The following is a 14,068-nucleotide window of genomic DNA, read 5'->3' as shown; positions in this document are numbered from 1 at the left end:
GTCACGTGAAGAGTCACCTGAACACCCCAGAATTTTAGCCAGCCAAAACCCTACAGCTGACACATTGAAAAGCATTGTTTCAGCAAGGAAGAATAAAGTAAAGCCAACACTGGTTAACAATGATGCAGTTCTTTTCATCTAAGGATATCAAGACATTTTTTAATTAACATCAGAAGTAAGGACCTGGTTCAGCTGCTCCTAAGTGCCAGCTTGTGTCATATATTGAGCTATGGCGGCAACCTGCTAACCTTCTCCTGACACCACAGGGACATTAAGCTGTACTCACACTATTTGGCAGAAGACAAAGTGATTAACAGAAGAGAAAGGAAGAACACATATAGCACTGTTGAACATTAGGTCCATAGTGTAGACAACTAGGCTCTGTACCTGGTTTATGAGCGAGGACTGGGCAGGCACAGAGGCAACCTTTGTTTCAGAAAAGAAAGTTTGGCAAAGGTGTTACTGTGTTTGAGCCAAGTTTCCCTCAGCAGGGTCAGTGCCAAATGCCTTTAGCTCTATCAAAACACTTACTGGGTCTGCAGGCAGCAGAGACAGGATACAAGATCCCAGTATACAGCAGTGAGAACCAGGAATTTAACATGCCATCTGTAAAGCAAACAACCAACTGCTTCTACCCTTTATTTGACTGAACTCAGGACATGAGGAAGCATTTTAAAATGAGGGCATGGGGGACTAGCTGCTTTTTTGGAAAAGATTCCAGAGTGGGTAGAAAATGGTGTCAACTCCCTGACATTTCCATTACTGGTATTAGTGTAGGTACAGATCACTCAGCAGAAAGCACTTTCCCTTCTCACGAAGCCTACGCCTGGTCTGCTTCAGGGCAGTGCTCGTGCTGTCAGATGATTTTGTAATGCATGCCTTGTTTTGCTTGAGCTCTGCTCACTTTGTTTTTCGCATTTGCTTTGTTCCCAGACAGTTTTTCTGTTGCCCTTGAGCAGGGAATCTGTTGATATCTGAATACAAATATTTACTCAAAAATACTGCTTTATAGGTGATACAGTTGTTCTCGTCCAAGGATATCAAGGCAGTTTTTAAAATTAACGAATCCTTGGGGCACTCTGCAGAGATCAGGATTGCGGCTCAGCTTTATCACTGTGGAACGGGAGGCACAAAGAGGTGCATGAGGTCCCAGAGCCAGTGTCAGAGCCAAGAACAGAACTCAGAGGGATGGACCACCAGGCCCCTGATTAAGACTTGGACAAAAGAATCATCTTCCTGGAACTCCAAATGCTCTAATTTCCTCCTTCAGTTCAGATCTCTTATTTGGCTCCTCTGTCTGTCATTTTGGACTCCCCATGTCCTCTGGCCCCTTTACATTCCTTTCTTTCATTTTCATCTGTGCAATTTTGCCTACTAATCTGTTGCTCCATCACACCTTTGCTAAAGTCCTTATTGTCTTAACTGCTTCAGGTCCCTGCTTTATAGCCAAAGGCAGAGTGCATGTCTGCCTTAAACATACAGTCACATTACCCCTTACATCAACCCACTGGGGGCCTCTTCAGGATCCAGTAAAAAGAAATCTTATCTTCACTGTTTTAAAATCTCTTCATTATCTTTCTCAAGATGACTTAACAGATTTCATGTCTATCTAGTCAGGTCTACTACACCTATAATTAAAGTATCTTGATTCCAGCAGGGCTTCTCTCTTCATCCACTTGTCTAGCAGCAGCCTCCCCCTCTATCTTCTTTGGGTATAGACAAATATAACAATTTTATCGCTATCAAAAATAGTGATACAAACTATATGATGCACTGTTATGTCTGCTCTGTAGAGAAGCCATTCCAACTTTAACCCAGCTTTAGTCAGGGTCTAAGTTCGGACAATTTAGCTAGCTTGTATCACTACAGGATGTAGAAGTTGCATCAAAACAGCCAGAGCTCCCAAGAAGCAGCTCTCCCTTCCTTTGTAAAGAAGCTAAGCAGGTTTGTCCATATTATAGTCTTGCCAACACTGGAGCTAGAAGCCTTCTCCTCTGCAGCTTCTGCCATGAGTAACAACCCCTCCTGCTTCTCTCCTCCATGTTGTCTATCCTCTTTTAAATTCCACCTGAAAGAGCCTTTTTCTTCCTTATCAAGGACTTACCATATTTACGCGAATCCAAGATGACTTCAAATTTAAGTCCACCTCCCTCCCCAAGAATTAGTCTCTATATACAGACAATTACAAATTTGTTGTAATTTTCCATGTACAGAATCTAATTGGTGGAAGGTCATCTTAAATTTGCCCCACTTCTATGGCAGGGGAAGAGGAGCCAGACACCTACCCCTTGCTCTTCTGCCCCTTTTCCCTTTTTGTCTGTACCTTCCCCCTTGTGCCTGCTCCCCACCATGTGATATTTGTCCCTCTGTACCTGTGCCTGCTCCACGTCCCCAGCACCCCCTGCTGCTCTCTCGCAACCTGCATCCCACCTCTTTCTTCCCACACCATGCCTCCCTATTCCCCTTACCTTCAGCTGCAGCTCTACCTGGCCCCACACTTCCTGCCTCCTGCACCCCCTGCTCCCTCCTTGCAACCTGCCTCCCACCACCTGTGTCCCCTTCTCCAACCTTCTGCTGCAGCTCTGCTCTGGATCAGGGCACTTAGCAGCAGTGCAAGCCCTGCCCAGTCCCAGTTTAGCCTGGCCAAGGAAAAGTAGCATCAGTTCCTGTCGGGGTCAGGTCAGAACTGGAGGGACTGGAGTCAGAGCAGAAGGTAAAGCAGGAGTGGGGAGGGTGGGGGGCAGGCTGCAGGTTTCCCTCTTCCCCTACAGCTCTCCTTTGTGCTCTCTCTGCATGCATGGCTCATTTGGCAAGGGATCAGCATTCTGTCTCGGGGCAGACTTCAGCATGGAGTTCAGGGCCAAAGCCAGAGCTGAGCTGCTACCTGTGCCAGACCCGTGCTCTAATGCAAGACAAGGCTTTTCCCTCTTTGCTGACTGGGCTGGGGGGACCTTGTCTTGGATTTGAGTAAATACACTAATGTCTTTTATGTACGCCAAGAGACCCGTGCTCCTTGGCTATTATGACAGTCACACCACAAGGACAGTCCTGATCTTTCCAAAAAGTACAAGAACTTTACCTTTAGCTTGCACAACTACCCATGGATAACAGAAAGGACCTTGCGTTAATGTCTCATGGGACAGAACTACACAAAGGTTGTTTGCTATGAAACTAAGGTTTGGGTACCAACACTTCCAGAACATCACGAACATCCTGCTGTTATCTAACACACGCACTGCTCCCAACCTGTATCCATCAGTTTCCTTGGTTACAGACTGAGAAATAGCAGCCTGCCAACTGGCTTGTGTAATTTCCTTCACAGCTCATGCGGCAGCTAGCTGGGTAACTGCCCCAGATGAATCCTTACAGCACGGAGAAGCCAGCAACAAGGTGGTTTCATGCGGCCACAGGAGCCTGGTAAAACATCAATGAACTGCGCTTAACCCTTTTTGTTCAGCTTCTATGATCAGTGTCAGAGAGAGCCTGATCAATGAGTCTGGACAGTTTCAATGAGCTAGAGTGATAACAAAAGCAATAACAGTAATAAGCCTGTATCAGAGGGATCTATCCAAACATGACTGTAAAATCAGTCCCCTACATAAAGTAGAACACTTCATACAAGAGCAGGGGACAAGGGGGCTTTCAGCTATGGGAAATAGTGAGAGGATGCACAGGTGGGGTACAATGAAGAAGTGATGCATTTGGTATTGGAAAAGGCAACTGGAACACACTAAGTCAGCAGGCTCTGGTGCATGAATCAGGGTGAGCGTTGTCTCCACAGCAAGGCACTCACCTGCTATCTCAGTACATGGAGATGCTACAATAGTAAAAAATAAAGAGGAGCCGGCAAGAGAAGTTTTTCCAAGTGAGCCAATAGACTGAGAACTCAAAGACAAAAGAGAGCTAGTTTACTTCGCTACAGACTTTGCGCTGACAAGCTGGAAACAGACACTTCAGGGTAGAGACAATGCATCTCATAACACCACAGAATGAAGTCACTTCTAAGAGACTGAAAAGACACAACTCAGAAGACAGAATTTAAAAAGTATCATCTTGAAAGTTTACTCCGGGGACTAAAACAAAATGTTTTTTGGCATGTTGCTTTTTTCCAAGCCAAGTTTCCTTAACCAATCTGAAGGGGGATTTCCTTCTGAAATGCATGCTTCCTGTTTTTCCAAGCATTGGTTGGAAGCTGAATCAGCCAGTTCTCCTCGGAGGCTACGTTCTTGTATTAGCAGAAACCAAAACAGGCTCCTCATGTCTCTAAATTCTGACTCGGTTTATTACAGCTCTTCTTAGACATAAGGCACCTCTTGTTAGATTCAAGATATCCCTCAGAAAATGCCAACTCTTTAGCTTTTACTAGTTTCTTGACTGTAGAATACTAACAAAACAATTCTTTTGCAAAGAAAACAAAAAGACCACAACAGGTCATAATGTTTTTGTCATTACAGATTCCTATTTGACATCTCTGGGCTTATCTTTTGAATCATATACAGGTATCTGCACATCTAACATGGTGTGGCACCCCATGGCACCCTTTAAAGCATCTCATGACACCCCAGCATTATGCTGCAGCAGTCTGTTTGAGATTCACCAGGTGTGTCTACACATGCATTTGATCTGAGATCAGTTTATTTGCAAGTAAACTACTCATGAGTAAATGCTCTCACACATGCAGGGACGTAGGAGCAGATTTGCTGCTCCTAGCAGCAAACTACTTCCACTTCCTGCAGCCCTGCACTGGGCCCCTGCTTCCACTGTGGGTGCTGGCTCAGGAGCTGGCAGGGAACACCGGGCCAGGAGACAGCTGTTTCCTGGCCAGGGCTGGGATATTGCTCCCTGCTCCCAGTCAGGGATTCGCTAGTAGCTGCCCCATTGGTGGATGGGGTAGGGGGCTGGGACCTGCCCCACCTCTGCAGCTCTTTCCAAGTCCCCTGCCTCAATCACCCAATCAGGGCGTGGGGCTGGGACCTGCCCCTGACCGGGACAGTTTTCCACTCCTGCTCCACAATCGTGAGGCAGAGGGTTGGGAACTTGTTCCATGCTCAGATCCACAAGCACACAGCTGGGTGGGGAACAGGTTGAATCTCCCAGCACTCATGGGCTAGTGCTGGGAGATAAGAATCACCCAGCCCCCTGCTCGTGATGAGAAAGTTGGGGGCTTGAAGCTCCCTGCTGCTGGGACAGGGGGACATAGTCCCCACCTGGGCTCCAGTGACAGAGCCTAATCTGGCAGCAGGCAGCTCCTGGGAGCAGGGAACAATTTCCCGCCCCCTGGTGGTTGGTTGACTGGGAGCAGGTTTGCTCCCGGTCAGGCATCTACATGTGCGTTACTGTGCAGCAACTACTCACAAGTAAATTTGCTATTTGCATTTACAGGTAGCAAATTTACTCATGAGTAGTGAGGTTTACTGTGCAGTAAACTATACTACTTTGCAGTACAGCATCTTGTGTAGATGTACCCACTGATCTGCTGCATGATGAATGCCATTCACAGAGCTCAGTATTGACAAACAAGACAAAAGCCAGATGTGCACAAAACTTTCCGCAGATCAACCTGAGCTTATGTGACATCCTGCAACCCAAAGGATTCCAAATCCATTTATACAAAATACACAGTGGTAACTTTGTCCAAACGCCAATGAAACTGCGTCAGAAGTGAAATCCAGTCAGTATCACTACATATGAGAACACATCAGTATGGAAAAGTAAGAAGGCAAATCCTCTACCCCAGGGGGTCAGCAATGGAGCTGGAGCGCGCTGCCTGTGCCTGCATCCATGTCTGTGCTGGGCGGGATAGGGCAGTGAGGACTGCCCTGGAGCCTGGCAGCTTCCAGCTGTGCCTGTGTTGCTTCTTCCCACCCTCCTGGCTCTGGTTCAATGCAGGCTGGGTGGTTTTAGAGGCATGACAGTGGCAGGTGCAGAGTTTCCAGGGGCAGGGAGTGTGCTGGGGCCAGGCAGCTTTCAGTTGTGCCCAGACCACATCCAGGAGAAGTTGTGCCCACTCTGCAGTTGGGGCATGGGTGGCTAGGTGAAAAAGCAGTGGCACAGGGAAAGCCCCACTGACACAATGTTGAAGTTACATGGCCTGCACTGGACCAGAGCTAGGTTGTTCCAGCCCATTTCTTATAAAAGGTGGCTAGCCCCTGTTCTATCCTACTGAAACTACATGTAGATTTGTGACCAGACAGATCATAATCATCTGAACTGATTGACAATCAAGGCAGAGTTAAGAGTTCCCAAATTTGCATTCTGATATGTCTTGTCTGGAGAGAGACCATGAGGCAAAAAAGTAAAGAGGTCAATCAGCTTTTGAAATCCACAAATCAAATCCTAATTACCAAAAAAATATTTATTACACCTCAGTAAAAGTTCAATTCAATCCTTCTATTCCTGGATTGAGGTCTAGGAAGAGATTTATTTATTTAACTACTTCTCAGAAGGGCCACAGGGTTAATCCTGAATACACAGAAACTCTAGGGCACAGACAGAAGCGACAATTTTTGCCTGATCTGACCACAGAAAGTGGTCTATACCTATGACCAAACACAAATGCACAGCTGCACACAGCTTAAAAAATGGCTGACCGGGCAAAAATCTGAACCCTCATTGCACGAGGGGTCAGATGAAGACATTACAAAACAGAATGTCTTCTATAACTTTTGTCTGCGCTGCCTCTCAGCCTTGAGCCGTTTTCAGAATGGAAATGGGGAAAAGGAGCGAGTTTGGTCTAGGCTTTTTTTCAACCCTAGCTTGAGGGTGGGATGGGTGTACTGAAGACCCTCCAGCAAGGAGCTATTTCCTTGGGGGGGGGGGGCTCCAATAAACCCACCCCACCCTCCAGCACTGGATGGTGAACCCCCCCTGAACGAGCTCCCTCTGCTCTTTTTCCCCCCCGTCCCATTCTGAAACAAAGACAGCCTGGGAGAGAGGAGCAGCTGGTGCTAGGGGAAATGGGCTGTAGACTCCCAGCCGCCAGCTAGATTATCTCCCCCACCCTGGAACCAACATTGAACTTCTGTTTGTTCCAGGAGATCCAGATCGCTTCCTGCAAAGCCTTCTCAGTTACAGCGGGGAGCAACACTTCTGGCTGCGCCCAAAATTAAGAGATGATAAACAACACTGGGATTGGATGCTTGTGCCTATTAATCAGAATTCCCCTTCTCCTTCCTGGACTAAATTCTCTGACCTGTAACTTGCTTTTGAACACAGCACAATCAGTCTCCAAATGCCTAAAGCCACTTCTGTATCTTCTCCTGAAGGAAATGAGGATAGCACATTACATTAAAATATGAAAATTACTTCTTTGATGGTACCTTTTGAAAGGCTATAATTTCCATCAATGGCTCCTGCAACTCCTGCTTTGCAGAGCTTCTGGCATTAGAGCAAGCTCTCAGGAAAACCGTAGGCTAGTCAAAACACCACAGTTTTTGGAATTTGCAAAGAATATGTATAATGCACTGTAAAAAATATTAAACTTAAACAGTAATCCTGTGCCTGAATGCTTTTTATGTTAACCCACTCAAAGGTCACCTTGGCTCTGTGGATTATACCTTAAAACATTCTAGCTGGGACCAACGTTTAGCCAGGAGCCTCCAAGAGTTCTCTCTCCCCCTTACAAATATAAAATAGAGCTAGAGAAAAAATTTTAAGTGGTTTCACCTGATCTGGCTTGGCCAAAATTCTAATGTAATAAGGGCTTTGTCTGTCTGTCTGCGTGTGTCTGTTTGTCCATAATGCTTTTGGGCAACTGCGTATGTGCAGCCCAGAGGGCCGGCAGCGATTGGCTGCGTGGACTCCACCTCCTCAGGCAGGGAGGCAGGTAAGTCCCTCTGTTCCACGGGAGGCGTCGGTGGGAGGGCAGGGTGGGGTGGGGTGGGACCAAGGCGTTGGAGGCTGGAAGTGGTAGAAGCAGTAGAGGGACTGTTTACATGGCCAGCCCCAGAGGGTGAGCTGGGGGTGGGAGCGTGGAGGTATGTAAACACTCCCTGAAACGCTCTATCATTCATGATGGGAAATTGGCTAATAAAACTATAAACTCACCCAGTGAGCACATGTAGCAAAAGCATCGTAACCTTAGTGCACCAAAAAAAAAAAAAAAAAATAATAATTACTTGCTAAGCAAACCTCATTTTCTACTGTACTATACTTTCAGATCAGAAGAATACGCCATATTAATCAAATACATTTCAGTCCAATATTTGGAAAAAGCCTTTGTCCTATTTTTTCACCTAGTCATCCTTCTACCCCCTGTATTTTAGGAGTAAACAACAATTTTTTTCCTGTTGCTCGTTTATTTCTTTATCTATCATAGACGTTTCAGTAGATTTCCACATATACAGGTCTGGAAAATTTACTCACTATAATCATGTAAATGGAATCTATTGCTTCATAATATGGCAGAGAGGATTCCTCACAGCATCCCAAAATAAGTTATTCTCTGTAGGCATACCAGACACAACACAGTCTAACTCACAAGCTACTCTGTTGGGCCAGGTGGGTGCAACCTGGTAAAGGCCAGACAGCCTTTCCTTAAACTAAAATGAGCAGTAGAAACTTGTCTACTTCACTTCTTACCAAAAAATTACCTAATCATCTCCCACAAACCTGGCTTGATCTTAGTCCTATAACTGAGTTACAATAACACAGAAGTCTTATATCTTCTAGCTGTTTTTCAGTTATCTGAACTCAAATTTATTCAGACTTCCGTTTTCGCAGCTAAGTTGAACCTCTATAAAAGTACTGAACATTGAGCTGAGATCTAGTACGGGGAGCTTCTGAGAAGGCCACTTCTAAATACGTTTCAGGAGTTTATAGAGAATCTCCTTCACAGTCTTAACTGTATCAGTCATTGACGTGAATGGTTCAATAAAGAGACAGAACAGTGCTCCTAGTACATTTATATTACTCCAGCTCAACCTCTCTGAGAACACAGGTCATGAAATCTGCTCCAAGTTCATGGCTGTTTCAGATCAGCCTGACAGACAAATTGCACAACAGATCTTTGGCAGACATGCTGACAAGGGGCTGAAAAAACAGGAGGTGTAAGGAAGATGTTGTGATCTGCTTCTAAGAAGTACACAGTTCAAGTATTTTTCTAGCAACTAACCTTGCCAGTAATACCCTCGTTGCAAAGCCAAAGGAATACTCCTCCTTTACAGCTGGTCAGAAGCCTTAGGATAAAAATACTAAAGGGAGCGTAAAGGATGTGTCTATAAGGAAATCACAATTTGGAGTAAAGCATAAGAAACTGTGCTATCTAGGTCAAAGGACGTGGCCAAACTGGTGTAGCAGGGGCTGCCTTCTCCCCTTTTCCCCAGGACACCAGTTTCCAGAAGCTGCAAAGCAAGACAGAATGGCAGCTTTCCTCAGCAGTTGTATGTATTTAGGATATTGTGTTCAAATTTTAAAAGGAAACTACAGTTTACACTGAATTTCACTAGCTTCCAACTCAACTTCTACTTCCACACTGACATCCGTACATCTAGAAATTAATCCAGGCACCAATAACAGCTTCCTGGAAGAATCAACTTTCTTGATGGCTCAATCTTGTCATCAGAGCATCAGTGGCACTTACAAATACCGCAGACACTGATGTAAAGTACCAGTCTGCGTGACCTCACTTGCTCGAGCATTAGAGGAATAATGAACTCAGAAACAGGTGAAGGGAAAAAAAATGAATATGAAATGTGACTAATGTACAATTCCTGCCCTCACACAGAGCTGTTCACTACAAAATGGCTGAAGAGAACTTACTGAAGAGCAGCTTTTAGTACCCTACCTCCTTGAAGTAAATAAAGGCATTTTTCCTTGAGAACTGAGTTGTTTTCAAAAAGTCTTTCTGCTTCAGTTGATTCAGTCAACAGCAGCATTTTACATGTAGAAAACACATTTCATGGCAAAGCACTTTATGGTCATTTGGGAATGATATACATTCTTCTCACAACTGAAATGCAACAGCAGTTTAGGAATACACAATAACAGTAACACTGCCTAATGAAAGGCAGGCAGGGATACAGCCTGCAGTGGCAGACTTAGTGCTCAGTCAGAATATGGTCCAGCTACCAGGCTGTTGCTCTTGCTCTCACTCATGCACCATGGAATCCAAGATGCCACACATAGTCAGGATTTCAGTTTTGCAGCTCAACTGGAAAGTCAGCCCTTCTGAATGTACAGTACTGCCTAACACAGCACTGACTCAATTGAGAAAGTGCTATCTATTGAATCATCAACACTATTTCCTACAGGATCAGGGGCTTTCCAGGGATATGTCCCACCCAAGCAATGACAGCTACTTAATTTGTGTAGTATGATGTGGTAGTTTGGCATCACAGAAAAAATTAGAATGATCTCCCCTACCCCCCATTGTCCCCTGTTCATTCTCTCTCAATCCTAACAGACACCAGAGCCAGAATGAGACTTGTGCCAAGTTGTTTGCATACAAGTGCTCCATTGGAGCTGCTTTTGACCCCCAAATTTTACAGGCTTGACATCATTTAACTGGTTATAAAAATATGTACTTCTCTGTCAGTAAGACTGCTGCAGGCTTGCTTGATGACAGCCCCTTTCTGCCCGTGTGCTCACTCCATGGGAGTGCTTGTTCCAAATGCCAGGCTCATCCCTAGCTAACTGGGAAGGTTGCTATCCTGGTCACAGGAGTCCCCAAGATGAGTTTTCACTACATGCTCCAGGGCTGAGCACTGTTATGCAGCTGTTACATTCTTACCCAGAAGTAGCTGCATTTCAGAGCTAGAAAAATTAATTCCTGTACCATATTGTTTCAATTATAAAGCACCATTTTTTTCATGCAAACAAACCTTTAAAAGGAAAACCCTCAAACACACACAACTTATACACGGAGATACCCTACCATCAGACCCCTAGCAATCTTGACTTTTGTACTTGAAGGATTCTTGCACACGAAATAAAAATATCAAACAGATTTGTTTTCACTGTAGGTGTTTTAAGCATTTTTAGTGCATTTAACTTCTTTTGGGTGTTTCTCTGGGTTATTTGATTGCTCTCAGGAATTTTCTTAGGGCATTTCTCTATAGTTATCAACTTACATTCAGGAAAAAGGCTGATTTTCCTAAATCTGAACCTGAAAACATGGGCTCATCTTATAATTTAAGCAATGTAGAATTTATTCTACATTGTTTGGGGGTTGTGGATGAAACAGACTATATTACTATAAAATCTACGGATTCCCAAACAGAGGGAACAATATTGCATACATTACTGCTAATGGGACTTTTGCACTGTTATCTATACCTCCAGGTTCATGCTCAAAATCAGAGGTTGGCAACTTATGGTCCATGGGCTAAAACCAGCCCATGAAGAAGTTGGATAAAGCACAAGAGATTGGGCAGAATGCAGTTGTACTGTGTCATCCACCCCTTTGCAGCATCCCCCTCCACAGTACTCCCTGCTGCTGTCTCATGCCAGTGGTTACTCTTGATGCAGAGGGGCCAGGTATCTGTAGTAAGGGTAAGCGCAGGCAGCTTGGGGACTGACAGGGAGACCTCTACTGTAAATGACAAGAGGGAAAAAAAAGGATTACACTTACAGGTGTGGGTTTCTTCCTCATCTCAAAAACCCGTGTAGCACCAAAACTGAGTGAGGCAATGACAGGATTTCTCCCCAATGACAGCTCATCATCACTGTGCCAGTCAACACTGTCCTTCTCGTTTCGGTACAGATTGCAAAGGAGAGAGTTGAAGGTGTGACTGGTGACCTCTTCAATGTGCTTCTTCAATGAGGTCAGCAGAGGATGCCACTGCAATCAGTGAAATAAAGTCAAAGGGAAAGGAAAATACAGTGCAAAGATTGCCAAAGTCTCCAGAACAGAGAATCAAAAACGAGAAGCAAAGGTTAAACAACTCCCCCCCCCCCTCCCCCCATGGTTGAGAAAAAACAAAGGCTACTATTCTTGTTGCATGTGTGACAAAAACAGCATAAATTATATGAAGCCAACTGACACCAGGCTGCCCCTGACCTTTTCCTGTACATACTTCCATGGAGCAGTAGAAATGTAGCTCTTCTCCACAGAGTTGTGTTGACTGTATCTGAATGCCATTCTAGCCCCTTAGAGCAATCTGGCTTCTCATAACAATATAAGTGAAATGTAGAAACCAGAGAAACTTATACCTGTTCCAAGGCCTCTGAGTTAATGCTATGGGTGACGAACAGAGATGGAGGGCTACTTAATGCCTGCACTGAAAGACAGTGAAGCAACTTGAACTGGTAGCTAAAGAGCACGCTGAATCTGAAGCTGTCTACAGCAGTAAAAGGCAAGAACTTGCATAATACTGCCACTGCATGGCTCTCCATTCCCAGGTCTATTAGTACAGTTTAAAGAATCCAATTAATCTTTCCATTGGGTTTTAAGTTCAATGTCAATTGTTTATGTTTTCAGCAATTCATGAAATAAGTAGCTCTCAGCCTCTGTAAACCGCAGCTACTGCATTGTTAATATCGTTCCATGCTCAGAGTCTACAGCAATCACAAAGATCCTATGTGCTTAACGTTGTGCCATTCATCTGAAGATCACACACTACTTTGAACTACTAATTATGCTTCTACCCCCAATATAAGATGGATCTAAATCATGATTATCCTCAATTACACAAGTGGAAACTTTGAAGCAAAATTTAACAGACTGATTCAAGGTCTCACAATATATCACTGTTAGAGGACAGAATATAACTTAGAGAAAGACATGAGGAGCTGAGACTCCTAATTACAAGAGCATTGCCTTCTCCATGTTTACTACTTTTCTTCTCTCTCTCAACTTTACTGGCTATGCAACACAACAGTCTTCTTCATCTTAGTTATTTCTAGTTCAGCCACCTCAATAATGAGATGAATAATTATGCAAATAATTATGTATAAAAATAGCTTGCAATCCATGGAGATTTACTGCATTTAAATGTCACATTTAACAACTGAATTGCCTGATGGGGAAAAAAAACCAAAACAATGGACGTCCAAGATTATAGTTTGTGAGGAATACAAAATGAGTTGGCAGAAGAGGGCTCAGCAAGAGTTGCTAACAGCATTTGCTAGCAAGTGGCTGATTATTGGATTCTTTCCATTCCCACTATAACATTTCCCAGTGGCAACGTCCTCAGGTGGTAAATGTGTGATTCAATGGAAACTCTGCTGTCAATAAACAGTAAAAGCCATTTTGTTATGAAAGGTTACTATGTTACCATATATTTTGCTGTTTACCAGGAAGGATTTTTTTAACTCCCCAAGTCATATAACCACTAGACGTGTATGGCATCTGGGAACATTTCAAGTTCTTAACACTACTCTTAGTATTTTTTTTTTAAAGGAAATGAGATGCTACTTCTAAAACTCAAACACAGAGGTCCTTAGGTGTGACAAACCTGGACTCTAAACAACCTTGATCTTAGGGCTACTTTTTGTTACTTTGCCAGTTGGGTATTACTAAAATGATGTGGGCTTTACACCACCTGGTGGGGAATAATGCTGGGAAAATAACCTGTGCAAAACAGGTACAGAAAAAGAGGGTGTCATGTCCTGAAGATGGATAGTCTCCATCTGTTCAGGGAACAGGAAAAGCAAAAATAGTGGCAGGACAAATTTCCTCTCACATGTACCCACTAATATACTTCATCTCGAGCAAGAAGGGACAAGTGTCTATCATCTTTGTCTATTGATAATTTCAATCCCTGTGTCTCTTTGGTAAGAACAGGGGCTCAGTGAGTGCAAACTGTGCTCTACACTATAACTACCAACTTCTTTCATATACCGTAGAGCAAAACTAAGCAGCAATAGCTTTATCAGGGATGGATTCAAACTACTGCTGAATGGCACTATATGGTATTGTCACTCAGCCACCACCCATACTTTCTTGAAAAATTAGTTTACTAACACGTACACGGGCTGCTTGTTTTTCTGCTGTAAATGATGTATGCTTCACAAGACTCTTAATGTGACTGAAAATCCTCACATCTCAGATTGCTTATTCAAATATTCTGGGCAAAAAACATTTCCTTCAAACTCTGCTATGCTTCAAGGCATCTTTCCTTGGCAGCAA

General features: G+C 44.1%; 1 protein-coding gene across 7 annotated transcripts in view; it reads right to left on the bottom strand.

Annotated features, from left to right (window-relative positions):
* The window catches only part of ALKBH3 (alkB homolog 3, alpha-ketoglutarate dependent dioxygenase), a 39,839-nt gene that overhangs the window by 8,196 nt on the left and 17,575 nt on the right, over positions 1-14,068 (bottom strand). For all 7 annotated transcript variants that reach the window (XM_019477049.2, XM_019477048.2, XM_014602431.3 and 4 more), the window contains one exon: positions 11,570-11,779. In XM_019477049.2, the coding sequence (XP_019332594.1) occupies positions 11,570-11,779 (210 nt within the window). The remainder of the gene's footprint in view (positions 1-11,569; positions 11,780-14,068) is intronic.

The sequence above is a fragment of the Alligator mississippiensis genome, chromosome 2 (genome assembly GCF_030867095.1).
Source record: "Alligator mississippiensis isolate rAllMis1 chromosome 2, rAllMis1, whole genome shotgun sequence".
Classification (NCBI taxonomy): Eukaryota; Metazoa; Chordata; order Crocodylia; family Alligatoridae; genus Alligator; species Alligator mississippiensis.
The sequence above is the reverse complement of the archived record's forward strand: the minus strand, read 5'-3'. Positions and strand labels throughout refer to the sequence as shown.